This window comes from Melozone crissalis, unplaced genomic scaffold, assembly GCF_028551555.1.
Source record: "Melozone crissalis strain CALT ecotype California unplaced genomic scaffold, PUWL_Pcris_2 ptg000018l_1, whole genome shotgun sequence".
NCBI lineage: Eukaryota > Metazoa > Chordata > Aves > Passeriformes > Passerellidae > Melozone > Melozone crissalis.
Genome location: NW_026535796.1, coordinates 13,556,519 through 13,584,125, shown reverse-complemented (window position 1 = coordinate 13,584,125; position 27,607 = coordinate 13,556,519). Strand labels below are relative to the sequence as shown.

General features: G+C 43.4%; 1 protein-coding gene across 4 annotated transcripts in view; it reads left to right on the top strand.

The window, feature by feature from the left end:
* PAMR1 (peptidase domain containing associated with muscle regeneration 1) overlaps window positions 1–27,607 on the top strand; it is a 55,506-nt gene that overhangs the window by 6,131 nt on the left and 21,768 nt on the right. For 3 of the 4 annotated variants that reach the window (XM_054276022.1, XM_054276021.1, XM_054276020.1), the window contains exons 2-6: window positions 2,480–2,656; window positions 3,417–3,545; window positions 9,395–9,509; window positions 14,818–15,035; window positions 20,118–20,225. In XM_054276022.1, coding sequence (XP_054131997.1) covers window positions 2,480–2,656; window positions 3,417–3,545; window positions 9,395–9,509; window positions 14,818–15,035; window positions 20,118–20,225 — 747 coding nt within the window. The remainder of the gene's footprint in view (window positions 1–2,479; window positions 2,657–3,416; window positions 3,546–9,394; window positions 9,510–14,817; window positions 15,036–20,117; window positions 20,226–27,607) is intronic. The other variant, XM_054276023.1, reaches the window with a different exon arrangement.

The window sequence follows — 27,607 nt, the reverse complement described above, 5'->3', positions numbered from 1 at the left end:
CTCAAGGTCAACTTATTCTACAAATACACACATTTGATCCACCAAGAATAAGTGTGGCCTCTGCCTTTTGGCTCTGTTGTGTACACAAGCTCAACATATGAAAATAAATATTCATATGCACACATTCACACTCTCTACCTACATGCAAATACATATGCCATATTTTAGGGAAGAACAGAATAATTTAGGTTGAGAGGGACCTCTGGATGTCACATGGTCCAGCCCATCTCTCAGTGCTAACTTGAAAGTTGTGTGGCTCACAGCCTTACCTTGCCAGGATGTGAGCTTCTGCAAGGATGGAGACTTTCCTTTGTCACCCCAATGTAAGTTTGCCTGTGAATACTTGGATCATTTTACAGACAAAAAATTCTCTTGAATAATATATCCACTTTATTAATAGGCTTTAGCAAGCTTGAGATAAATTAGATTTCTATCTTGAGTTAGGAAAAGAATGAGAATTTGAAGGATGCTTTACAAAAGCTCTGAGTGGTGGGTAGTTATTTATTAGTCAGACTTTAAAGAGTGCTGCTTCAGGAAGGAGTGAGACTCCCACCCCATACACCAGAGACACAGCTATTGTCTGCCTTGTATCGTGAGATGTATCAAACTGAGAGTCAGTTCCACGGAGATAATTAAACGTGTGTAATTAATTTTCTCTGGAATCTGAATCAGGTACAATTCATAGATAAAAGGCTTAATTAAAAGGAAATAATAGCCATAGGTTAAGAAGCCCCAGCCTGGCCAGGATGACTGACTGCCATTCTGGAAATTAGAAGGCATGAGTTTAATTCCCCACTCTACCATTGTTTTTCCCTGGGACCTTGAGCAAAGTCACTTCACCTCCCTTGTGCTTCATTTTCCCATCTGGAAAGAGAACTTTGTAAAGATCTACAGGCAAAAGGGTCTATAACTGCTGAACAATAAGATTATTTCAATGCAAGATTCCACTAATGGAACAAAAAAAATACAGAATCTTATTGGACAGAAGGGACATCTTTTTCTTTTTGAAATGCTTATAGGGGCAGAGAGGGGGGATGGAAAGGTTTCAGCACAAACAGCAGCCTCTTTCCTAAACTTAGAGCAGCAGTGGACTCTCCCTGGTCCATGCTCCAGGGACAAGGGATAGGCTCAGCTCGGAGGAGCACAAAGGGCTGCATTTCATTTCCCAGCCAAAGTGGGGGAAAAAAAAGAAAAGAAGAAGAAACAGTTTGGTGGTCCTTTTTTATGGAGTCAGTAAAAATCATTAGGGGGGAAGATAAGCTTCCAGCAACCAGGCTTCATGAGGTCATGGAGAGTCAAGTGAGACAGAGCAGCAAGGCTCAGTGGTAGGGAGCTCCAGCAGGCACAGTAATTAGGTTGTCAGTGACAATGAAACAAAAAAACATTCGTGTGAGAAGGCAGACAGGTACAGGCATGGATGGGAGTGTTTCACCTTAGAGATATGTGGCTTGTTTCATGACAAGGCAACCCCGTTACTCAGAGTTTATTACACAAGGAAAAAGGTTGTTACCTAACCACAATTAAAAAAGAAAAAAGAAAAGAAAAAAAGAAAGAAGAGGAGGATAGAAGGGAAAAAAAGAGCTAGTCTCATTAAGTTTCCTTCATGTCTCATCTTTCTAGTCTGCTCTCTCTTTTTACTATCAAACTCCATGAAAGCAGTCATCAGGGCTGTCAGCTGCTTAGAAGGCATGCTGACAGCTCTGTGCACTCCTTGGATCTCTCTTTGTAGAATTTAGACAGCGCACTGGTGGAGAAAGACAGGATCTGCACTTATTGTGGCAGTCCTGAGTCACAGTCTGAGGTTGTTTCCTAAAAGGGTACTTCCAGCACAGCGTAGATACCATATGAGGCTATGCTAAATAATAGAAAGATGTTACCATATTAGAAATGGCAGGCAAAATGAACCTTTAAAAATAACATAAAATCTTGTTTCCTTTGGCAGTGAAGTCAAATGTAACAACATGTGCTTCTGGGTGAAAATAGGGAGCAAAACCAGCTAAAAACCAACTTTAAAAATGGCCTTTCCTGGTGGGCCCCCTAGTTTTCAAGAATAGCAAATTCACAAGCAGAAATATAACCAAAACATGCAATCATAGTTCAAATAATCTAAACTATAGATGATGCTTTAAATCAGTCCTGCAATCTGAAGAAACTTTCTCATGTGATATCATCCTCTGTGTTTTTTTAAAGCTATTTTTCTCACCACGGAAGTGGGCAGGCCTTGCAGAGAAAGCGAACATATTCCTTCCCTCTGGTCTGTTTGCTTCCTCTGGCTGGCACTGTGAAACTCCTGTGTGTTCCTTAGACATGCAAGCCATGCTGACATTTCAGGTGCATGTTGCCACGTAGTTTGGGTGTTTCTGGGCTGAAGACCTTGGCCAGCCTCATGGCATCCATGATCTGACAAACCATTGGACAACAGATCCTGCCAGTCCTCATCAGATAATGGATTGTGTGTCCTCCTCTCCGTTCCCTGCAGAGTACACAGTGATCAATGAAAACTGCCCAGGAGCCGAGTGGAATATCATGTGCCGGGAATGCTGCGAATACGACCAGATCGAGTGCATCTGCCCAGGACAGAAAGAAAGAGTGGGCTACACCATTCCCTGCTGCAGGAACGAGGATAATGAGTGTGACTCCTGCTTAATCCACCCAGGTATGTTTGTGGACATGCTGTGTTCACACCAAATCTTTGGCCAAGGCATCACGGCAGATGCTGGGCAGGGCAGTGGTGAACAAGCACATCTCACTGAGGCATGGGATTGTCCTGCATTTCCGCAGGAACTTCATCTGCCGCTCAGCTGACAGCAGCAAGACACTTGGCAAGGTTCCCCCAAAGCAGGTAGCATCACTGGCCAAAAACCCAACAGCAGTGTTGTTTCTACTAGCAGTGTTGTCAGGATGTCTTGGGCAGGCTTGGAAGCTGCCAAAGGGTGACACAACAGATGGCTTCATACCAGGAGTGTTTTGGTGGTACTCTTGGTTGATTTGTATCCCTAAAGCAAAAGAGGAGCGATAACTTGGAAGTGCCACAAGCAAGGAGGAAAAAGAAAAGTGAAAGGGGATAGGAGGAGAGAGCAGGAGGAGCTAGGACCAGTTTAGAAGGCATCAGAATAATTTAGGCTGGGCCCAAGTGGCATCAGCACACACATTCAGACTCCTGAGAGAGGAGTTTACAGTTGGAGCAATGGGATTTAGAGGTTTGGGCAAGTCAGACCAGGAGTTTGGTTCCAAATCTCAGAGTGTGAGCTGCCTAGGGTGTGGAGGTTGGGTATGGTCCCTAGTGGGAGAGCTGTCAGCACCTCTGCAGTCATGAACGTCATTGGCATTTTCTGTGGAAAAGACAGAGAGGCTGCTCCTCTTCCCACAGGACAATCTACCTTGGCTTTCATCTAACACAGTGGCTCTCTTTTTAGGCTGCACCATCTTTGAGAACTGCAAGTCCTGTCGCAATGGCTCCTGGGGAGGGACACTCGACGACTTCTACATCAAGGGAATCTACTGTGCAGAGTGCAGAGCTGGCTGGTATGGAGGGGACTGCATGAGTAAGTGTCCTGCACGGGCAGGGAGGGATGGCAGGGACAGGGAGTGGTGGGACAGAGCCAGGGCCATGCTGTGCCTTTCCAGCTATTCCTGCACAGCAGCTCTTGCAAAAGGCACGAGCAGAAGGCAAACACAACCAGGCAGTAAGCAGATCTACAATTAGGAAAAAACTTCTCTCCCAGTGCTTGTCTGAGGCCCAGGAATTGGACTGGGCCTCATGTCAGGGTGAGTTAGAACCCTACTAAATATCTGTTTGGGTTTGGTTTATTTTAAAACTTTAACTACTGTGACTCCGGAAATCTTCTGTAATCTGCATTTCTTGGACTCACGTCATCATAGACCCTGAGCATAAGCATAAACATTTCAAGGGCAGCAGCTTTATCAAAAAGAGCTTACCCTCTGTCCTCCTTCAAGCCCTGCCAGCCCCAAAGATATCCCAGAGTTTCCTTCCTCTGCCACACATCTTCAACACACTTCAAGGTGCCTCTGGAAAACTGTCTTGTAACTTCTGATTATGTCACAACAATGAGTATTTCAGGCCCCGGTAGCAATATCTAAAGGTTTTGGTCCTGACAGTGTACAAAAGCTCCTGCTTTTGAGTTTTGCTAAGTTATTAATCCCAATTCTGTCTTTCAATAATGAATTCCATCAGGCAACTGTGTAATGTTTAAGACTGGTATTTCCTTCACCAATTTCCCACCAGTGAAGGTGAAGCTCTCTTTCATTTTTTATTGACTATCTCTTTGTTCATATTTTGCTGGAAGGGATAAAAGCAGATTCTGCTTTCCCTACTCTGTTCTGTCTATTGGGCTATATACCTTAGGCTTGTGTCCTCTTAGTCATTTAATTGAAAGCAACAATTTAACTTGCTTTCACAACACTGCCCATGATCATTCAGGAGGTGAAAGCATATAAAATAAAATCATTGCTTCAAATAGCAGAATGTGGGGAATCAACATGTTCCAGCAACAGAGCTATCTCAGCCTTGAGGCTTTGAAGTTGATCAACTGAGTCCCCTGCCGTTTACGGTGTGATTTCTGAGAACACTTTAAAGTCCCATTTTCTCTAGGCGCACGCTAGAGCTTCTCTGGAATTTTCTTTAAAAGAAGAGCCAAGAAAGAGTCATTAGCTCATCAAATTTTTCCTCCATCTGCCTGTATACATTGGTTGCCTACAGTATATTTCAGTTTATTCTTCCCACTTGTATTGAAGCAAACACACCTTCACACAGAGGTCTATTTGGATATTTTTGCATACTGAAATTTTGGACAGCTTTGTTTTATAACATTTTTCTTACTACCTGCTCTTTTAAGGGACCCAGTGTGACACTGAGGCTGTGCTCTCTTTCATGTGGTTCTGTGGTACTTGAGAGGTGGGGTAGGAAGGTTAGACAGTGCTGTTGTCTCTTCCACTCTTACAGTGGGGACACAGAGGACAGTTGTGATGCCAACACATCCTGAGCTCCCCTTTTGTGGCTAACTCAATTTTGGCCTTGATGCATGGCTCAGGCATGGAGAAAACCGCATGTCTGGAAAGCAGCCCACAACCACGATGGGTGCCGGACTGCGCCTCCCAGCGATGTGGCTCTGGGTCTGGAGGGCGGCCAGCAAGCAGCCTTGGAATGCCAGCAGGCACAGGCTGCTGGAGCCGTGGATGTGCTAGCACACCTCAGCTGGGAGAGCACAGGAGGAGCCATCTCTCTTTGGTACCTGCATACGTATCACAGCTCAAACTCTGCAGCCAGCCCTGGGTGCCTCGCCAGCGGCAGAGGGCCAAGAAATCCCGGAATGACAAAGAAGCGCCAGCACGGTAATAGCGGGATGTAAACAATTTGCCTACTCCGTCCTACGCTGCCAAGGCCAGCGCTGCCGGGCACGGCGCGGCCGCCCGTGCGGCGCGGGGGGCGGGCGGCAGCTCCCGCCGGGCTCTGTCTCCCTCTCGCGGGGCCGGCGGGCGCTGCCGCCGTGCCGCGGCTCCTGGGCCGGGCCGGCCGGGCAGGAGGGCGAGCGCCGCTCCGGCCGCATCCCTGCACTGCCGTGCTGAGACAGCGCCCCGGGCACGGCGCGCCCGGCTCGGCGGCCACTGCAGCCCGGCCCGGCGGGCACTGCAGCCCCGGCCGCCACGGGCCCCGCAGGCACCGGCACCGGCCCGCACGGGCGGTAGGGGGCGGCCGGGGGCCCGCGGAGGCCGCGCCGTGAGGCCCCGGTCATCCCGCGGGATAGGCGCCAGGAAGGGAGCGCGGGGGTACGGGGGATCTGCGGGCACGATCAGCGCCTGTTGATACTGAACGCGGCGGGGGCAGCTCTGTGGCACGGTCTGGGTGCCTCCGGGGGAACAATGAGGCCCAGGCCCCGCAGCGCTCCAGGGGCTGAGAGCGTTGGCCAGCGCAGGATGAGCCCCCTGGAGAGATTTGTGGGGCCTGCCAGCAAAAGTAGCAATGATATAGAGCCATGGCAAGGAAGAAGTACCACGGGACGGCCCATGGGTCTGTCCGGTTTGTAGTATCCGCTGGCATAGCTGGAAGCATGGGTATGGCTGAAAACCCACCAAAGGATACCAGATAATTTAGTAAAAGGGTAAATGATATAGGGTAGGCCAAAGGAGTGCTCTTAGGAAATAAGCACACTGACTAGATTTAATTGGGTGCTAGAATATTTCCTAATGGGACTTCTCTTGGACTGAATCATCATGACCTAAAAGGCACATCAGACTCTAAAACCAGGAGAAAACCAACCCTGCAGAACCCTTTCCTCTGTACCCTGCATTCCAACAGTTTTTGCCAGCCACAAGTTGTAATGTCACTTCAAGGCACATGCTCCATCAAAGCAGGGGAGAAAGTGGTGTTTGCTAACAGCTGTTCTCAGCTCTGCTGTCCAAATGTGGACCCTGTGCCAGAAAAGAGTACTCGTAGTTTTTGAAACTTTCTGAACATTACTGTTTCACATAATACTGGTGACCGACAACCAACAGGAAGCAGCAAGTTGGGACAAGTGACAGCTGCCTTCCCATATCAGCCTGTTTCTGAATAGCAGAAACCTTTCTACTGTCTTTCTCCTCTTTTCAGTCGTCCTTACCTTTGAAGGAGCCTCACATCTGAGATGCAGCACTCAAACAGAAGATAAGATGTGTCCTTATCAAAGGTCGTCTCAGGACCTCTCCCTCCATAGACCTATGGGTCTCTGTGGGCTACAACTCAGAGGTCTCCTGAATTTTTTATTCTCTGTTAGTAACAAGCCTTGGAGGAAATCTTACTGTGGCCCTGAAAGCTGCCTTTTTTTTCAGGAACAGGAACGGAACAAGGATGTTGATACTCTGCCAAAGTGGTTTATTTTTTTGTAAATGAGGCAGAATTTGCCAGCATTTGTGTTTATGATGTAAATTATTTTTGAGGGCTTTCCAGGTCTCCTGCAGATTTAGAATAGGAAGAGAAAAGGCTCCTTTTGATCAACATATGATTGAACTGTTGGTCTGGGGAGTCAGCCTAACTTCTGCTAGAAGCGCTGGAGATTAAAGAGCGCAGATTTGATGTGATCGCAAAGGTGCTTCGTGCAGAGAGGGGTGGGAGCAAACCTGAGAACGTTCTTTTGGAGAGGGTCACTGAATGGCTCCTCTTTAGTCTCTGGACCACCTGCTTTGCTGGCCAAACCTACTTCCTCGGCGCCAGTGTTCAGAGAGTTCAGGCTGTACCACGGCAAACAGAGAAGTGTGTTTAGTATGCCGTGCATACAAGTATCTCTTTGCACCAGTTCTCTGGCTTTCCTTTGTTAAAGGCATCGAAAACTCAAAAGCCCTTCAGGACGAAAGGGAAACTTTCTTTGAGGTGGTCCAAGCCCCCTGTCAAACCCTCTGAAGATTTCTAGCAGCTTTGTCCCAGGTTGTTTTTGAGGCGGGAGCCAATGGCAGCACAAGGGCCTGTTTCTTGCTGTGGGAAGGAGCATTATCATTTTCACCACAGCAGATCCTGCTGTACTCGTTGAATCCTAATGTGGTTGCTGGGCACACTCATTAATCCTCGCCTTTTACAGAGGGAACTGAGCGAGCCACAGAAGAGGATGAAACACTTTTGAGGAACTCTTCTGAGCAGGATTTCTGTTTCCTTGGGTCCTGCTTAATTAAGGGTAACTGAGGGTAAATGAACAAAGGGTATTTCATTTGAGCAACACTTTCTTAAGAAGAAAGAGGGGGAATTGACCTGCAGTCTTCATGTTTCCCCATAGACCAGATGCAGCAGGATTGATTTCCAGACACTATGATCAATGGGAACCACAGATGCTCGGTACTTCACCAAATCAGGTCACTGTCACTCTTTCTCCCTCGGGAAGGAAGGGCCCGGAGGCGAGTGTTAAAACCCTCTGTTTCAGTAGGAAACATTCTTCCTGGGTTACTGGTTAAAAGCTTAGGGTTTCTCTAGGGAAACAGACGGAAGCAGCAGAGCTTTCTGTCAGACTGAAGAGGTAAAAAAGAAGTGAGAGAATTGCTGTGGAGGTCTTTTGGGTCATTCAACTTTTTGCTTATCCTCATCTGCAGTGTGTAGGCTCTCCTGATTAGGTGACACTGTTAGACTGAATTGCAATTTTTGGCTTACAGATAACAGCCTCATTCTCCAGCAAAGCAACAGAAGGCTTACCAGGGGAGGTGGCCATGTGCAAGACTCCACTTGGAAAGATGTAGTCAGGAAAGCAGGAGCTGAAAAATTAGCTCTGTCTGATACAGTGACTTAACTGTGCATTTTGCTAGGACATGCATGTGCAGATCACAGTAAGCTCTGAAAAAAATCGCTTAACAACTTTGCATCTTCCACAGAGGAAAATATAATTAGCCATATTTCATAGCTGGGGAAAAGGGAGAGGTTACTGAAGGTGAGAGAACTCTCTGGGCTAAAAATGTTCAGCATTCAAGATGAGGAATTAGGACAACTATCCCTGGACAGATGCCTAGGGACAGCTGCAGGATTTTCATGAAAAGATATTGCTCCCCTGGTGTGACCTTGTCTGCTATTTGTTCAGCTCATTGTCCTCTGATGGTTTTCTTGGATTGGGCACAAATGACTGGAGCACTTCATCTTGTCCTGTTGGTGCTGAAGCACATTCCCATAGTATGGTGAAAAACTGAGAGCAGCACAGGCAGAGTGGAACAAGACTAGAAGAAGGATAAGAAATGAACCTGAAAGAAGAGATAAGGGCTGTATATTCTATATGTGTCACACTGAGTCATCAGTGTCACGCTGATGATAGAGGAGCTGTGATGTTTATATATCTTCATTGGCATGGTGGCATTAACATGCAAGGATGATGTAGGGAATCCTGAGGACAAACTTGTCCTCTATGAATATATCAGCTCTTTTTCCTCCTAGAGTCTCCTTATGAAGGACTAGCAACCATGACGTTGGGTGCAACAGATTTTTTGTCTCATTCTTTTGCTTGAGCTAATTCAGGTGTTCATTGTAGTTTTGTCGCTTTCCCACCAGCTTCCTCAGCTTCAATGGTTGCAAATGTCAGCATGGGCTCCATCAAAACTGTTCTGAGCTGGAGCATCAGCCAGGTGTGTAGGTGGGCTAATTAGAGGCAAAAGCTGCAAGAAATGGTTTCATGAAGTAGCATTGCAAACCAGGGAGAAGCAATCAACTGCAATTTTCCTGGGGACACTCTTAGCCTAGACAATACTCCAATATAGACCTAACTCATTATAACCATTGTGTGGCTGTCCCAGTATTTTATACATTGCCTTGTAAGAAAGAGTGTATCTTCCTAAGCCACTCCGTCATCTCCTTCTGGTGTTATTTCTACTTATATTTTCTTCAAATGTCTCTTGAAGGTCCTTCACACAATTTTTTTCTTCTTTTTCTCCCCAGGGTGTGGGCAGGTTCTTCGGGCCTCCAGAGGTCAGATTTTGCTGGAGGGTTACCCACTGAATGCACGATGTGAATGGACTATCCATGTTCAAGCTGGATTTAACATTGAGTTAAGGTGGGTCCTGCTGACTTTTAGCCAGATCTGATTTCAGGTGGACATTGGGGTGTGCGGGTAACCAAGAGTCAAAGAGAGTTAGCAGCTGTGAGCCCTGGGGCAGTGAAGGTATAGCAACCACTTTGCTTTTGGTACCAGAGCTCTTTCCCCTGGTCTGGCTTGTGATGGAGAGGCTCTGGACAGATCAGTGCTGGGCTTTCAATTCCCATTAAGGACAGATGGATGCTGAGGAGAATTTCTCAGGCATTGGGCACAATGTGTGTCTTTAGAGGTGTTTTCAAGCCCTTGACAGCAAAGCACTCTATATTTTCTGAACTAAGCTTTACCAGGCTGAACTAAGACATTCTTTGAAGAAAAGACATAAGAATGTTTTTATATAATATCTCATGCAAGAAGAGAGTTGCCCATGAGTCCTACCTTGCATTTAGCCTTCATTTTCCCTCTTTTTTTTTTTCACTCTTTTCACCAACCATGTTTTCTATCAGCCTCTGTTATTCCTCTCACCATTCCTATGCTTGGAGTATGTGATTGGTTTTCCTGCAAGTCACAGAATCACAGAATTAACTGAGTTGGAAAAGACCTTTGAGAAGATCAAGTCCAGCCTGTGACCTAACACTACCTTCTCACCTAAATCATGACACTCAGTGCCACATCCAATCTTTTTTTAGACACCTTCGGGGATGCTGACTCCACCACCTCCCTGAGCAGCCCATTCCAATGCCCCATCAGTCTTCTAGTGATTATTTTTTTTCCTAATGTCTAGCCTAAACTTCCACTCACACAGCCCAAGACCGTGTCCTGTCATTGCTCTTCTGAGCTGTGTATGCTTGACCTGTTAACCAACCCTAATGTCTCGAGCTCACAGTTCCTGCCTAGTGCAGGAGAGCCTCTTGTTGGGGTAATTAATACTGTTTCCAAATGTACACAGCAGGGTGCTCACACATGCAGCAGGAAGTATGGCAGGGGATGGTAATCCAAACACACTAGCTAATATAATAAAAAGAATAGCTTAATCCTTCACATTGATATTTCACTGAATTTGGAGCCCAGGAAAAGAACTATGCTAGATACATAAACATTTAAAATACGTTTAAGCAGTTTAAATATGCTTGCAGAGAAACTTAATGGGCGGAAGAACAACAAAGTATTTGAAAAGAAGAGCTTGTGGTTTTCCCACACCAATGCACTTTTTCCAGACCTGCAAATGCAAGCCTTTTGTGTAGTTCTGAGCTGTTATTGCCTAGATAGCATTGTATAGAAGACACAGGAAGAATGCTGTGAGGAAGAGTTTTCTGTGCACATGACACAACTTTGCATCAGTGTCAGTCAGCATGGATTGTACCTGCCTTCTTTTCAAGAGATATTGTTGGTGAGGTGTATGATTTGCACAGCCCATGCTTAGGGAGGTGGTATTTTTCTACATTTCTGAAAAGGGCTTTGTTAATTTTGAGGCTTAAAAAGTGCTTCAAGAGCTACAGGTATCACCCTGTCTTTGCTGTTGTGGGGATGGATGTGTGAGAGTGGAAATGGATCCTGTTCATGCATATAATTATTGAATGTACCGATCTCTGATTGAAGTTTTACAGCCAGATGGCATCAGGCACAAGAAGGGGACCAGAGGTTATTTTAGCAAAGAACACTATATTGAAGAGCAGAACTTGCTGTGGCTGCACAAAGGAGACTCTAATCTGTTTTCAAAGCAGTAGAGTGGGGAGTGCTGTAGTTAACAGATGTACTAACTCTTTGGAGAAATCAGACTTCCACTCTAGACCCTGAGGGCCACCCACACACAGACTAGGAAGATGTGTCACATGAGATCCATACAGTTCACAGTATGGTTCACAGTTCACAGTTCAACTTTGCTGTTACAGAAAAAGGAAAACTTTAACACAAGAGTGCCTTTCTCTTCCTTGCTATGTCCATCCTTCCTTCCTGCAATCAAATAAACATAATACTAGGTATCACCCTGATGTAAAATAATGTTACATTTCAACTGTGAAGGTTTCCAAGAGGGAAGCCTGAACTACCAAATTTCTGTTGTCAGCATCTAATTTATCTGAGTTGACTAACATTCGAGAATCCTAAAGCCCTTTGTCTAGGGCCCTTTGCCTGATGATGAGCCTAATGTCTGACTGCCTAGAAATCTCAGCAGATGACATAGCCCTCCCAGTGAAAGACCAGGAACTCTCCTGAATGTCCACACTTAACCCTGCCACCCTGCAAGACCTACAGGAGTCATAGAGAAAACCTTCTTGGCAAAGATGGAACAGGAGGTCCTCACAGAAGTTAACCCTGTAGTGTGTTCTGAGTCAGTTGACATCTTCAAGGTGCACCACCTCAGAGCTGTCCATTGAGGTATTTCACCAGTTAGATATTGTGGAAAATGTGTACATTTAATCTAAAACTTCACCTTTAGGCTGCTCCTACACAGAAGGGCAGGTTTACATAAGCTAACCAACAGAGCCTGCCTCCTGAGTCTGCCATCCATGTTTCCTTCACTTATTTTCATATAAACGTGCCGATCCCCTCTGTGGGTGGTAACTGCTTAGAACTGTAATGCACAGCCAACCCTGTGCTGAATCAGCACAAGTGCCAACAAAAGAACTCCTTTTCTCTGTGCACAAATCCTGTTTGCTGCCACTCTGGCTTGCAAGGGCAGGGATGAGGACAGGGTAATACAGAAGGCGAACAAAGTGGTTGTCTTTGCTTACATAGGGCAGGAAGAGTAACACTCCCAGGAGCACAGATAAATCTTCTCTTGTTTTAAGCTGTGCCATGCAGTCCTTCGGGGGTTGGCTCAGTAGAGCTGTTTTGATAAATAGTGTCCATGTTGTGGTGGTAGTTTGTTTTCTCTGCTTTTTTTTCCCAGCCTTGGAGTTTTTTTTTTGGGTTGTGATGTATAGGCTCCCTCAGCCTGAGTCATGTCAAGGATGTCATATCACAGTGGAAGCAGCTCACAACTTCCAATTCTTTTCTTTAGTGCCTCAGCAGAGACGCAGTTTTAAATATGTCCTTTGGCTAGAAGCTTTCCTCAGATGGCTTGGCCAATATATGCCCACTGCAGCCACTGATGAAATCAAGACAATACTTTTCATTCCATTTTGTATCTGATGACCTGTAGCACAAAATTAGCATGCTGAGCTTTATAATATTCAAGAGAATTATGATATAATTACACTTTCACTAGTGAGAAAACTGAGGTCTGTTGAATTGCGTGTACCTGAGGCTCAAACAGCAATAGACCTTACGGTCTGTAAAGGGTCCTGTCAGCTGGGCCATAGCCAAGAGGTTTTTAAAAGCTTTGGCAGGTTTCCTGACCTGCCAATTCTGAGTCTTAATCACAGGATCCCATGTCGTCAGTACAGTGTATCTGCTTCTTTGCCAAGTTAAATAAAATGCAATTCAGAACTCTTATGCCTTTCACATTTTCCACTCTGTTTTCATCATTTTTTAAAACAGACAAAGCAAACAATTAAAACCAGTATTCTTTGTATGGCTCTTTCATTCTCTGTGCCTGTGTTTTGATATTCTCTGTTCAGGGACATGCATCAAGAGATAGTTTACCTTTACATCTATAAATAATACTGGGCATTCCAGAAATTTTCCTTCTGTATTTGCACACATACTTAATTTTAATCAGAAATGTACCAGTTCAGAAAACCAGAAAGTATTTTTAGGATTGAGTCAGGATAAACTGTAGCCCGATAAGTATGACAAAGATGAACGGGTTAATTTGTATTGCTCTGTAACTTCCTTAAGGCTAGATCCCTGGGGTATGTTTCACCAGTGAAAGAATGTTTTGAAAATGTAGTGTATAACCTGATACGTGTGAGGATGTCTCTGACAGACCTGACAGAACTAGAATTCAACTCATGCATTTTATGCAAAGCCAAGTTGAATTATCTCTCTCTAATGCATATTTAAAGCAGATGTTTTGTTTTTTCTTCTACATTCCATCAAATTATTTAAAAAAATGAGGGGCTCTGCTCCATTGGTGCAGCTTCCTACAACTGCTCAGTCATTTCTCTGTAGGTAGTGTACTCCTGATGTTCAAAAATCAGCTGTATGACCTGAACAAAGGTGACTGAGTGCAGAGGCCTCTTAAGTCAGCTCATGAGTTGTCAAGGGAAGGTGGAGGAACATGGAGGCCTCCTTAACATGGGCACCTGAGTCTCAAGATAAGAATAGTGTGAAGCAGGCTCCAGAATTCTCTTCTCTTCACACTGTGAGGTCCAGGAGCAGATCCAAAATTTGTCTCACCTCTTTGGTGTGAAAACGCAGTCTTTGCAAACCACTAGGCCCACACTGGAATAGGCAATGTGGGAGACACAGCCTCATCCTAAATACACATCTACAGTGTTAGGAGTCTTCAGGAAGATTGAGTACATAATGAGTTTCATTTATAAAATATCCTGCTGAACAGTTAGTAGCACAGCCTCTCCCATGCCCATTTCTCCTTTTCCTGCTGTAGCAAGGCTGAGCCCAGCCCCCCGACCATTGCACATTCTCCAGAGGCACTTGGTGTTGCTCCTTCTGTTTCTTGTTCCTATTCTGGTGGGGTGCTTTGGCTCTGTGCCCACCTGAATTCCAGTGGCAGCATATAGCATGGCTGTTAATGAACAAAAGCCTTGCACAGTGGCTGGATCGAAGCTAGGAAAGGACAGACATTGTGGGAAAAGGCTTAAAGTATTTCCCTTCTGCACTAATTCCTGTGCCTTATTTCTGCTCTCAAAAGACAGGCAAGTGCCACACATTGGGGATTTACTGCCATTTTGCTTTCTAATGCAAAACATGCTGTAGTATTTTGATTCTGTTTCTGTGGCTGTTTCTGCTTCTGTTACATCCCCAAGCTCTCCTTGTATCCCTAATTGCTGACTTCTGAATGTAGATAGCTTTTGAACTTTGTTATTTTATACTGTAACTTTCAGTACTTAGAACTTTATTTAGGCCAAATAGAACATTTTTTAGCAAACAATGACAGTAGAAATATGCCCCCTGCAGTGCCTGACCCTGGATGAAAGTTCTGACATTGTATTATGGCTAGGGACCTGATGCACGTGTATAGACTGTATGACTTCAACTTGGACTTCACTGTTCTGATACTTGTATGTTCTCATGGAGCAACTGTATAGAGTTGAGCCAGCTTCTAGGGGTCATGATGCAAAAATTGAGATGAGTGAGGGGTCTTTGTGTGGTTAAGGGCATGTTGATTCACTGAGGGGGTATGCCCTAAATATCTAAATGCCCAAATAAATAGTATTCAGGGTACCCAGGTAAGCAGTCTGACTGTTTGTTCTTGTTCCCCAAGATTTTCCATGCTGAGCCTGGAGTTTGATTATATGTGCCAGTATGACTATGTGGAGATTCGTGATGGGGACAATTTGGACAGTCAAATAATAAAGAAATTCTGTGGAAATGAGAGGCCACCTCCCATCCGAAGCACTGGGTCTTCACTCCATGTCCTCTTCCAGTCTGATGGATCCAAGAACTTTGATGGATTTCATGCTGTCTTTGAAGAAATTACAGGTAACCTAATCTAAAAGTGGAACATGCCACTCATTCTCATTAATTCAATTTCACTAATCTCTTTGCCTGTTTTGCATCATTAAAAACTTTCATGCTGTGTTGCCAACAGCAACTTACATAAAGTCAGTGTGGGGAAGATTCAGAAGCTGTCAGATGGCATGTGAATGTGAGGCTCTTCTAAAAAAGACCGAATTCCTTCTACTTGTGTGAAGAACAAGCACATCAGCCAGCAGAGAAAAGCTGCTGTTTTGTGTGACTTTTCTGTTTGAATTGAAGAATTAAGAGCACAGAGGAAGTAGGGGAAGGGGCATGTGTATCTGCAGTGGCAGAATTGCTCAATGCTGTATGCAGGGGCAAAGTCATTGTCTCAAGCAGCAAAAACCTGATGCAAAGTCTCATAGATAGTTCAGTGAAAATGCCCTGACAGAATTCTTGTGTTGGCTCATGTACCATTAGGAATTTAAAAAAACCCCAATCAACCAAGACCAAAACAAACAAAAAATCCCCTAGTGTGTACACAGAACAAATTATTTTCTTTAAGAAAAAAAAATGAAGAGGCGTTTCCCATTCTGTGATGATCTCAGTGTTATGAATGACAGAAGTGGGGCTCCAGAATTACTGGTTTCATTACTACTCAGTGCTTCAGTCCCCTACCTTGCTTTCCAAAGTTTCAAAATAGCACTGAAAGTGTAGCTGGCTTGTCATTTTGCCATTGGATTTGCAGCAGCCTCCACGCTCATCCTGGAACTTCCTTATTTAGCTATGCAAGGAATTTTGGTCAAATCTATCTACAGAACTCCTGGCACAGAAGACTAATCAGACTGTGCTGTTTTGCCATAGATAAACCCTGCAGGATCTATGACTCACCATAACTTGCCTTCTGTACACCCTGGTGACCCACATTTCATGAGGCCATCCAGGGTATATCTGGCTCAGGAAATTTAGTTAGTTTATATAACCCTTACATAAATACACAAACCTGGCTCTTAACAATGATCAGAGGTGTATCTAGCAATATGAAATGTTCATACTTCTGGATGTAGCTCCTATGCCATTTCTCAGCCTGCCCTGCTCTTCAAATGTCACCTTTAGTACCTGCTAGCAGGAGCAGTTAGCTATTGATAGTTTGCCTGGGCTTACAGCAGGAGAGGTGATATAGAACAAATGAGTGTGGCGTGGGCTATGTTGCATAAGGGCTGCCTACACTCAGGGAACTAACATTTTCCATATGGTGCAAGCTGAATTGGTTCTGTTTTCTCTGCCCAGCAGGGAACACTCGGTATTTGAATATTGTGGAGCACTTTATTTCCGCCCCATTTTGAGGGGTAATTATTCTGAGGCTGTGAGGCTGCAAGTGTGGTAATCCACACAGAGCACATTGTAAAGGGCTTCTCAGAGTTTGTGAGGAGCTCTATTTGTGCACTTTATTATGAGGCTGTTCTGGTCTAATGTGTAGCGCAGTGAAAGGCTTTTCAAACACTCCCAGTGTCTTTTTATGTGAAGCACTAACCTGGCCAGCAGGACCATTTAAGGGAAGAATAGAGTGTGCATGGGGCAGCATAGAATTGAAAGTGGGGGCAGCACAGGATCGAAAGCTCTGGCAGCACATTGAAAACTGAAGCATTTGCCCTGAAATTTCCTTCTGTGCACAGCACTGTGGAAGAGCCAAGGTCCCCAGAACAGATTTCACGGGGCTTACTAAAGCAATTCCCTATGCTGCAGGTGGGAGCAGCAGCAACAGAGGTGCTTACAGGATGTGGACTAGGACATGAAGGTGATCTGGTGTCCCCCAGCACCTTAGTGGTGTAGTGGAAAGGACACAAGAAGTGTGTCAAAATTGAATTCCTTCTTTTTCTGCCTCCTCTTCTTGTGAGCTCTGTACTGGCTTAGAACCCATAGTTTGCTGAAGCAGGGGCACTGACTGCACAGAGATCACTGGTTCAAATTCCAGAAAGGTCTTGATTGATATAAAATAAGCTGCAAAGCCTATATCTCCTTTAGGAAAGGTCACTGTGTATATAGTTATTAAAGGATGAAACCACACAACCTGCTGTTCTGCCTAGTCTGGAAGCAGGTGCTAGGTCCCATCCCATGCCAAGTGGGAAATGGGAACCAGTAATTGGCATGAATGACTAGAAGTCACTGAACAGAATTCAGATGAGAAGCATGGGAGGCCAGATGGGGAGCTATCAGAGTCTCTTAAGGATTAGACATATGCTGGATCCAGTTAGATGAAAGCCAGTTACTGACTTTCAATAAAGATTTCCTTTCTGTACACACAAGCTAGTGGACATAACATAGTGACTTTAAACATTTGTAGTATTGTCCCTTGTTGTTTGACTTAAGCCAGGAAATCAAGACTCCTTAAAACAGAAAAAATATTTAGTGTTTTTTAGTATCAGGCATTTTCAAGGAGAGTATCTGACACTTACCTTATTCACTTGACTTGCTTACTTTTCCAGAATCAGGAGACAAAGCTGGGACAAAAACAAAGATAAAAGTTCACTAGCTTTAACCAGTGACTACAAAAATATCAGTCTGTAAGGAGTCTTCTAGTTCTCCTTCTCTTTCTCAGTGATATTTTGCATTAGTTGTATACAGTACAACTGTCACATATATATTTTATTTTAAAGAATGAATTATTGTTCTTATTCAGGCCCTAATCTTCAATGAGACATGGAAGATATTAATTGCCTGGCCATGTATAAATTGCTCCTACACCACCACATGAAGCCTCCAGAGAAATCTATATGTGGTATCTATATATTTCTTACCTCATGCCATCTGGATAATAAGAAACTTCTCTGAGAGAAGCTGCTCTGAGGTTGGTCCATATGGTGGCAGTGACAGATCCTGGCACCCGGGGGCTTTTCCTGAGCTGGGAGACACCTGAGCAGCTTGTGGGAGGTGCTGAGGAGATCTGCACAGTGCCAGAACAAGAACCTCTCTGTACCCCCATGCCTTTCAGAGCAGCCCAGGGTGCAGCCAGGGTGTGCAGCAGTTCATGGCACCTTGGGAGTGCAGGAAGGGCAAGGTCCTGCTGCAGCTGCAGAGCAGAGCCCAGGCAAGAATCAGCACCCCCTGGGAGGGAGGGCAGCTGTGGTGTCCCCTCAGCAGGAACCTGTCCTCTGCATGCACCAGGAAGGAGGTGATGACCCAGGCAGGGCTGCCACATTAAACATGGAGCCATGCAGGTTTGGCTGCAGGGAGGGCCAGAGCCTGTCTCTTTTGACTCAGTCATCGCTGGCAACCTCTCTTCATACACTCCTTGAGCTGAGGCAAGGAGCAAGGCAAGGACTGAGGCAGCAAACTCCTTCCCACCATAAGAGATGATCAGTGTTTTTCCTGAGGAACCTCAACATACATGAGCCTCTGGGACCTGATGACATACACCCCAGAGTCATGAGGGAAATGGCTGATGTAGTTGTCAAGTCACTTTTCATGATATTTGAAAAGTCCCTGGTGACTGGAAAAGAGATAAAAAGGCAGCCATTTTAAAAAAGGGATAGAAGGAAGGACCACAGAAACTACTGACCTGTCAGCCTCACCTCTGTGCCTGGGAAGTTCATGGAACAGGTCCTTCCAAAAGGAGGACTAAGGCAGATGGAGGGCAGGGAGGTGATTCAGTACAGCGAGAACAGCTTCACCAAGGGCAAGTCCTGCCCTGACCAATCTAGTGGCTTTCTACAGTTGAGGGACTTCACCAGTGCACAAGGGAAGGGCTACAGATGTTATGTCCATGAACTTTCATAAGGCCTTTGGACATGGCCACAACATCCTTCTGGCTAAACTGGAGAGAGATGGATTTGATGAGTGAACTGTTCAGTGGATGAGCAATTGATTGAATGGTCAGAGCTACAGGGTGGTGGTCAACATCTCAGTGTCCCAGTGAACATCAGTGACAAGTGGTGTCCCTCAGGGGGCCATATTGTGGTTTGGATTTTGTGTGGTAACACACTAATGTTTTAGTGATTGTAAAGTAGTGCTACTCTAAATCAAGGACTTTGCATTTTCTTTCACTCTGCCAGTGAGTAATTGCACAAGAAGCTGGGAGGGAGCATGGCCAGAACAACTGACACAAAGTGGCCAAAGGGATATGCCATACCACAGAATATTGTAAAAACTGGGGGGAGTTGGTTGGGAGCATGGTTTGCTGCTTGGGGAGGGCCCGGGCTTCAGTCAGTGATATGGTGAACAGCTGTGTTGAGGATGGGTAGTTTTTTCTCTCCAGCATTATTTCTCTCTCTCTCTCCCCCTTTCAATGTAATTATTATTCCTATTATTATTATTATCATCATAATATTTTTTTTCATTTCAATTATTAAAGTGTTCATATCTCAACCAATGAGGTTTTGTTTTTCTTTCTCAATTCTTCTCCCCTCCAGCAGTGGTGGAGTGAGTAGCAGCATGGTACTTAGCTGCCAGCTGGGATTAAACCACAATAGTTCTATTAACTCATCTCTTCTTAGAGCAGGCATCAAAAAACATGTGGAATGGAAAAACAATAGAATTTTCTGGTATTTAATTCACAGTTACACATTCTGATATTAAGTTATGCTGGTGTATACAAACTGTATACAGTTTGATGTGCATCACTCTTAGATTGTTGTATGCAAGAGTTTCCCACAGACAAAGCAACTCCCAAAATCTAAAACAAGGTCTGAGACACAAAAAAACATCACAAAAACCATGGATCCCAGAACTGATCCCTAAAGTGTGGGTTGAATGTCAGGAAAAATGTAGGTTGCTATTAGACTTTAATTTAGTCTAAGCTCTAAACATTAATTGAACTTGATGTAAATTAATTGTGTTCCATAAATCTTTCTCACCACTTGACTGCAGTTAAAGGAAAATGGTAAAAGTAACATGTGCTGGGGAAAAAACTGCTTATCCCTATTAGATCCCTTCTCTAGTAAGTAAGGGCAGAAGACTTTTTGACATGCATCAGGCCCTTTACTGTGTCTTTCTAACTTCTAACCATGTTAATATGTAATTTACCCCAAGACACAGCCACCACGAGGAAAAATGGGTAGGTTCCCCATCCTATGAGAGACCATGAGCATTCTTGCTTTTCTTTTACAGCTTGTTCTTCATCTCCATGTCTTCATGATGGGACATGCATTCTGGACAAAAGCAGCACCTACAAGTGTGCCTGTCTGGCTGGCTATACAGGGAGTCGCTGTGAAAACTGTGAGTACTGGCACTGTGTGCATGACCAGCCTCCAGGGCTCACTGATGCATTAATTGTAAGGAGTGTTGGTGGTTTGTAGGTTTGCTCAGTCACAGATTCAGAGAAGGCACTGAGTTTCTTGTGGCATTTTTTAAGACATGTTTCTTGCAGTTCATGAAGATTTCCACTCAGTCATTCTGGAGCTTTATGTCAATGTGTAAAAAGGTAAAACAGACTTGAAGCCAGGAAACTGCACACAAGAAATCTTTGTAATGGATTAGCCTTATCAGACAGAAGTATCTCTGCCGGCTGCTTTCCACTATGTGCATCAGCTGTTCTCTACTGAAAACATATACCCCAGCTGAGCCCTGTGCTTAATGCTCTAGACTGAGTTAGTCACAGGAAATTCATCTTTCCTCACATTCCCCTGGAAAGTAGAATTTTGGCACCATGAATGAAAGGGACTTGGGATCAAAACAAATGGAAAAGGGTAGATTCTGTTCATATCTGCACCTATAGTCACACACCTGGTTTTGTCCTGACAAGTGAATTGTAAAATTAGTGGATTCAAATCAATTGACTTTTCCAGTGATTTACTTCTTCTTGCATGAGAATATCTTCCTCTAACAGAGCTCAGAAGAGCATGAGGGAGTAAGAATTTTGCAATATACGCCCTGATAAAAGCTGTACCATCTAGACTAGCTGAAAGGAACATTCTGCAATACTTTAAGTCACTGAGCTAATTCTGGAAGATTTCACTGATAGTGGTGAAATCCACTTGGGATCATACTTAGCCCAAGACAGAAAACATGGCTTACTCTATCCTGCTGTGGCATTCCTCTGGCCCTAAGGCACACAAATGACATTGTATCAATGGAGATATGAAAACAGGAGGGACAGATACCCGCATGTAATGGGAAGCAGAGTTTTCAGTTCTATGTCAAAGGAACTAATATACACCAAACTTCACTTCAAAATCTTTTCCCTATGTATGCCATTGTTAGGAGTGGATTTATCTCCTGGAATTTATTTTATTTCATCAGGGCAGTTAAATCATAGTGGCATGATATCTCCTTTGATGATTCATTTTGAGGTAAAAGACTTTTCAATTTCTACACATCCAGAAGTAGCTCAGATATGAGGAGAGGTTGCTTCATATTTTCCAGAAACCTGAAAAAAAAACTGTTTCTGAACAGATTGCACAGATTTCTGGTATGTTTTCTTTAGGGAAGAGGTTGCTAAAAAGTGGAAGTTCCTGACCTCAGGACTAAGAGTGTCTGGCTCTTCTGCTAACAACCTCTTTCCTGTGAGTAGTTGTGTAGCAGGTCATTTAGGGACTGGAAACTCCTGAGCTCTTTGCAACTGCTCAGCAAGATTAGTTCTGCTCCTTTAGAACAGAGTGAGGGAAAAAAAAAAAAAAAAAAAAGGAAAGATTCCTGTCTGATTCAGAACCAACCAAAATTTCAAATAATTACATTTCCAGCAAACCTCAGCCCTAGTTTTGGCAGGTGCTACAGTACAGGCAAGGCAAAGAATGAAGCTCATATTCTTTTACTGACTTTCTTTTGTAATTCCAGTGTAGAAGCTTCACCCATGCAAACAACAGGGGAGATAGTTGAAAAACAATAGGATGGTATTTCTGTTACTGTAAGCAATGAAAGGTACAGGTACTAACAGGATGAAAGAGAGGAGACACTTAAACACATAGACAGTAAGATTTTTAACTTGATGAGAATCTTTTAGTTTGATTTGTAAAAGAACAATTTTGGTGGATAAAATTCTGTTACATTATGATGTTTGTGGCTATATGTTTGCCTTTTGCTTATGCTAGGCATAATATTGTTTTCCAGCACTATATTACTGCCTTCTCTGTGAATAGCAAACCTCACAGTTAGAAAACATCATGGCAAATCTTTTTTCTCTTCAGCCTCAAGTCATTTTTTCTTAAGATATTTCCTTCAGTTTTGCCAAAATGCATCCTAAGTATTTTCCAATGTATGGGGAGAAAAGCCAGAAAATTAAAGTTTGATTTGGTTTTTTAAGAACAAAAGGAAGAACTGGGAAAAATATCTATGGCTGCAATTCTTACAAAGCTAATTGTAGTTTCCTGTTTTCCTCAGAATCTTTCTTTCTGTTAGGTCTTTCAGCAAAAGTATACTGTCTTTTGAGGTAGAGACAAGGGAAATAAATTTATTTCTGCAGAAAACTGTCTGTCATAAAATAGTCACTTTTGGAGTATGGAATACGAGTTTGGGCACTATAAGACTGACTTTTTTTTCAGTCTGGTTTTCTTGAAACCAGGTGCAGTCCCATTAAAGTTAATGGATGAAAAATAGGTATAAGAGAGAAGAAAATTAGAGCCCCTTAATGTTAAGTGCATGTAGAAGCTCTGAGGTGGTGGAACAGAAGGTACCCAGAGAGATATGAGGGTTTTAAAGAAATCCAAGGGACAGGGTTCAGATGAAGAGAGACTGTGGGATTATCTTGGGAACGAGTTAAGGCCAAATTAAACAAATTTAGCAACAAGTATTTCATGACAGAATCAGAAATGGGTTTTTTTTCCCTTACCATTCCAATGCAGCTCTATCTTTTTGTCTGTTACCAAGTTTAATTTTAAAGATGTAGGAATCACTATTGGAATTATGGAAATCACCTTAATGAGATAAACCACAGGGAACCTATTGTTTCCCCCATTAAATTAAATTCCATCTATTTAGCAGGATGATCAACATTGGTCAAGCTGCTTTCCTGGGGTCATATTTAACCCTAATTGCCCTGCCACTTACAATCTGCAATATTAATAAAATAACCCAAGGTGCAAGTTACTTACAGCTAGCAGTCTCTTTTATCTTCTACTATGGCAGCCAAGAAATTAACATCTTGTTTACAATTTAAAGGGCTAATATAGTGAATTAAAGGTTTCAACAGCATGGAGTGAAATGTAGGCATTTATCTTTCTGACAGCTGCTAATATATTTCAGTCAGTCCTGTTTCAGGGCCAGAAATATTTTAGATAGATATGTATTATTTCCCTCCTGAGACCGTTTAAAAAAATTTATATGAAATTGTAAAACAAATGCTAGCCTTCTATCTTCTGACCCGAAACACAATAAACACAAATCCTAAAGACAGCAAAAAATACCTTCTTAAAATAAACATACTTTGCTATCATGATACAGAAGATAGAGAAAAATAACTCCTGTTTTAAATACTTGGGCTCTTTCTGACCTTAAAGTGAATTTGCAGTACACCTACATCCCCCTCCCTGTGACCCCTTAGCCATGCTGACATGATTGAGAGCAAACTCAGGCTTTTCTCTTTGACCTTTGTATATTCTAATGCTGTCAGAGGCATTAGGAACCCACAAAATCAGATAATCTTGTTCTTCTAGCATACAAATACACTGAGACAAACCAGCAACTTAATCAAAAGATGCAGGGGAAAAGTAAGAAGCTGACTAGTGCACAACCTGCCTGCTAAAAACCATCCACTCTAGTGTCAGAATGCCCATGACTCTGTGCAGTGTGACAACTACTTGTCCAACTCCACTAAGAAAGGTCTTTTCCAAAGTTTCCCTGTTGAGTTTGCCTGCTGAGGATGCAGCTGTACAGACAGTATTGCTGGTACCCCATAGCAAATGCTCTTGCCCTCTGCTTGTCCTCCTCCTAGAACGGGCTGTTCTGACTCAGAGTCCTCCCAGGGCTTGCTGGCCCCAAAGCAAGGGACCTTGACCTCATCCTGCCCAGAAATTTCCTGTTACCTTTATTTCAAACAAAGCCAGGCAAACTGGAGTTCCTACGCAAATAAGTAGAGCTTCACTGAATGGGGAATTCAGGGCTGAGATCTGATTTCCATTTTTATTCTGTTTCTTGCTCCTGTCTGCCAAGTAGGAGAGGATTGTTCTGCATCCTAATGAAGAGTCTAATCCAACTGACAAAACTGTATAAACTAACTCCTTGCTGTAGCCTTTGATGTTGCTAGGGCTGGCCTTACTGTGTGCCAACAGGCCCCTGAATATAGCTTTCAGGCCTTTCCCCACAGCTGATAAAATCCACTTCCATCCTTTTTGGCCCCATATATCTGTGACTTGGGCTGGCTCTTAGGGATGTGCTCATCCTGTCAGAGTCTGCTTTTATCTAAAATAGGGAGGAAGCATAACATCCCACCAACCACACCTCACCCCTGTTCTGCTATGGGAGAAAGGAGCCCAGCTGTCAGTGCTTGGCATAAGCTTGACAGAGTTTGAAACCCAGCAGAGCTGAGGATGAGGCACTGGGGAGAGGTTCTGGGCATTGAACCTAGGTTTTCCTACCTAACTTTAGATATGTAATGCAGAGTTTTCTAACAGCATGCTTAGAGGGTTTTTTTTTTAATATAATTTTGTCAGAAAGATTCTTAGTAATAGATTTCAAGTGCCATAATCATTGTGTAAGTGTATAATTACATTATATCAGTGTGTAATCACTTCACCATTTACAGCACACATACGTTACACCTTACCTACACTGGATGATTACAATGGAGAACTTCAGGTATAATTAAATAAAAACCCCTGAGTCCTTTCTTGCAGTGTTGTACTGGAAATTAGTCCTATTCCAGCTAGAGAAAATGTTCCAAATAGAAATATGACTCTTAATTTTCCTGCTCCTGGGATTGCCATTGGGTCTTTTTTGTTTGTTTGATTGGTTGGGTTTTTTGTTTGTTTGTTGTTTTTTTGGTGATTTTTTTGGGTTTTTTTGTTCTGTTTTGTTTTTTGGGTTTTTTTGTTTTGTTTTATTTTGTTTTGGGTTTTTTGTTGTTATTGTTGTTTGTTGGGCTTCACTTGAATTTTCCAGTGGAAAGTGGCTTGTTACAGATTTTTTTAAAGGGACAGAGTTCTTCCTCACTTGTGTCAAGGTCATGTATTTTGTGTGGTCATGTCAAAGATATGAGATTATTGCCACTCCTTCTCCACCACATTTCCATTGTCCCTCCTATTGGGATATGTGTATGGGATGGGAAATAAAACCCTGCTCCTGCTGTTGAAGGACATATGTACCTGGAGCAGCTAACGAGTAGAGGCTAGTGGCTTTTTTTCACTGTTACAATCCAAGGGATTTTGTGTGCCTTGAGAGCCACACAAAAACCTTTCACTCAGTGTGGCAGTTCTTAGGTTTTGAAGATCCATTAGGGGCTACAGGCTGAAGCTTAACACAGCACCACCCTTTAGCTTGTCATGCAGCAGCTCTGTAGTGTGACCACAGAATGGTCTCAGAGGTGGCTGTTTTCCAGAACTTTCCTGGAACTGCCTCTGAGAGGCAACATAATATAGAGAGGTTTTTAATAAGTCACTTCAGAGTTCAGTTCTGGTGGCATAATGCCCTCTCTTGTTTTACTGAGCTGGTCAGAAGAACATTGTGATGCTGTGTAGATGTTTGTTAGGATGTTAGCAAACATACATCCTGCCCCATAACATACTCACTGCCCCACAGTACACTCCTTTCCAGGAAAATTATGTGCTTAAAAGGCAATCTGTATTGGTTAGTGACTAGTGCAGGAATTTGAAGGGCTTGTGTTGAGATGGAGGTAGAGATTTCTGCTCCCAGTTTTCAGTTCAGCATATTTTCTGGAGATTTGTCCCTTGGTTAGAAGAACGTTGGAAACGCTCACAGAGAAACCACCTGCCAAACCACTAAACACTATGTGTGGTGATTTAAGATAACCTAACATCAGTTCTGGGTTGTCTTAATTCACTGAGCAATAAACTAAAGCTGTGCAGCTCATGTTACACAAACAGCCAAGATGCCTCATAGGAGGACAGAAACACCTAAGAGAAAAATGATGTTGTTGGCTGAGGATGGATATTGCTACAAACATTTGAAGCAGCCACTAAACAACAGCTGCTGTAAATCAACCTGCAAAAATCTGGTCCCTAACACTGGCTTTTCCTTCAGTTCCATCAGTAAGAATGTTGGATTGGGTAAATCACACACTCTCTGGAAAGAAGGTGCTCATACCATTTACCAGTGTTTGATCTCATAATACTTTTATAGTGTCTTGAAACTCCAGTGAGTAAGTGTCACTGACAGCAAGGCTGAAAGAGACAGAACATCTGCTTTACTGACAACTCCTCTTGTTGCTTTGTTATTTTCTCAGTGTCAATTAACTAGACAATTCTTTTCGTTTTTCAGAAAGTGAAACATATCTAGTAAAACTCCATGGTATTCTGCCCAGAGCACAGCCCCAGGCATACCCAACATCTAAATAAACAAGAAATTGTCTCTTTGTAAATGCAATCTATCCAAGGATAGGCCTGCCATAGGAAAAGAAGTGTATTTCTAAACTACATTAAATATATTCATAGCAATCTCTATTTGCCCACCGCAAAACAATATTGAACTTTTTCCTCAACCTGCTAAGACATCTTAGAGATAAAACCATCCATAGGATTGTCCCTGGTATGGCTTGCCATGTGGAAGGATGAATCAGTGTCAGGAGGACAGGTTGGACCAAGCCACATCCCAGGCATTTTTCCCCACACTGGATGGGACAAAGATACTTTTCCCTGTCATTTCACCACTGAATCACTGAGGAGGCTGGGTCTTTCTGAAAAGCCTCCTGTAATGCATGGCATAAACCAGCTCTTCAGCACATAATGACTGCCTGCAGCCCAAAAACCAGTCTGCACCACTGACACACTTCAAGCTCACCCCCACCTTTTCCAAAGGTCACAGAGTAGGGGGATGGAACACAGTTGTTAATTTGCTGATGGAGATGCTTTCTGCCTCTGAGCTGAGTGTGAGGAGATGTAACTTTTGGGTTTTTTGGAGTTAGAAGAACTGAGAGAAGGGGCCAGAGTAGATTATAGATTTGAGATCTTTGTCTCTATCAACCATTCATCACTGTTGGCCAGATAGCCTCCCTCACCTACTTCACCACCCTCCTAATCCTCTTCCCTATTACTGGAGCCCTAGAAAAACAAAGTACTCAACTTCTAAAAATACTCTAATAGTTTAGAAAAAACATAGGTCTTCTGAACCAATGAGTGAAGACTGTACCTCTTCTTAGAATTCCACAAATCACCTCAGAAAAAAAGGACTTAAACCTCTATCTCCAACTCTCAAAGCTGGTATTTTACATCAAACTATTCTCTGATTTCTACTCTTAAACTGCTTGAATGACCCTGCCAGATAACCCTCACACAAGTTCCAAAACAACAAATAAAGTTAGTAACAGCCCCACCAAAGCTATCCTCACCCTGCAAGAATAAAACATAGCTACACCACTAAAATCTGTTTGAACAGAAAGCATATCCCACTATCAACAGCAGGCACCCCGAATTATCAGCATTCAGTAAACTCCCCTAAAAACTACTTCCAAGAACTAAAACTACTCCCACACCATCACAACCAATCCCCCCAAG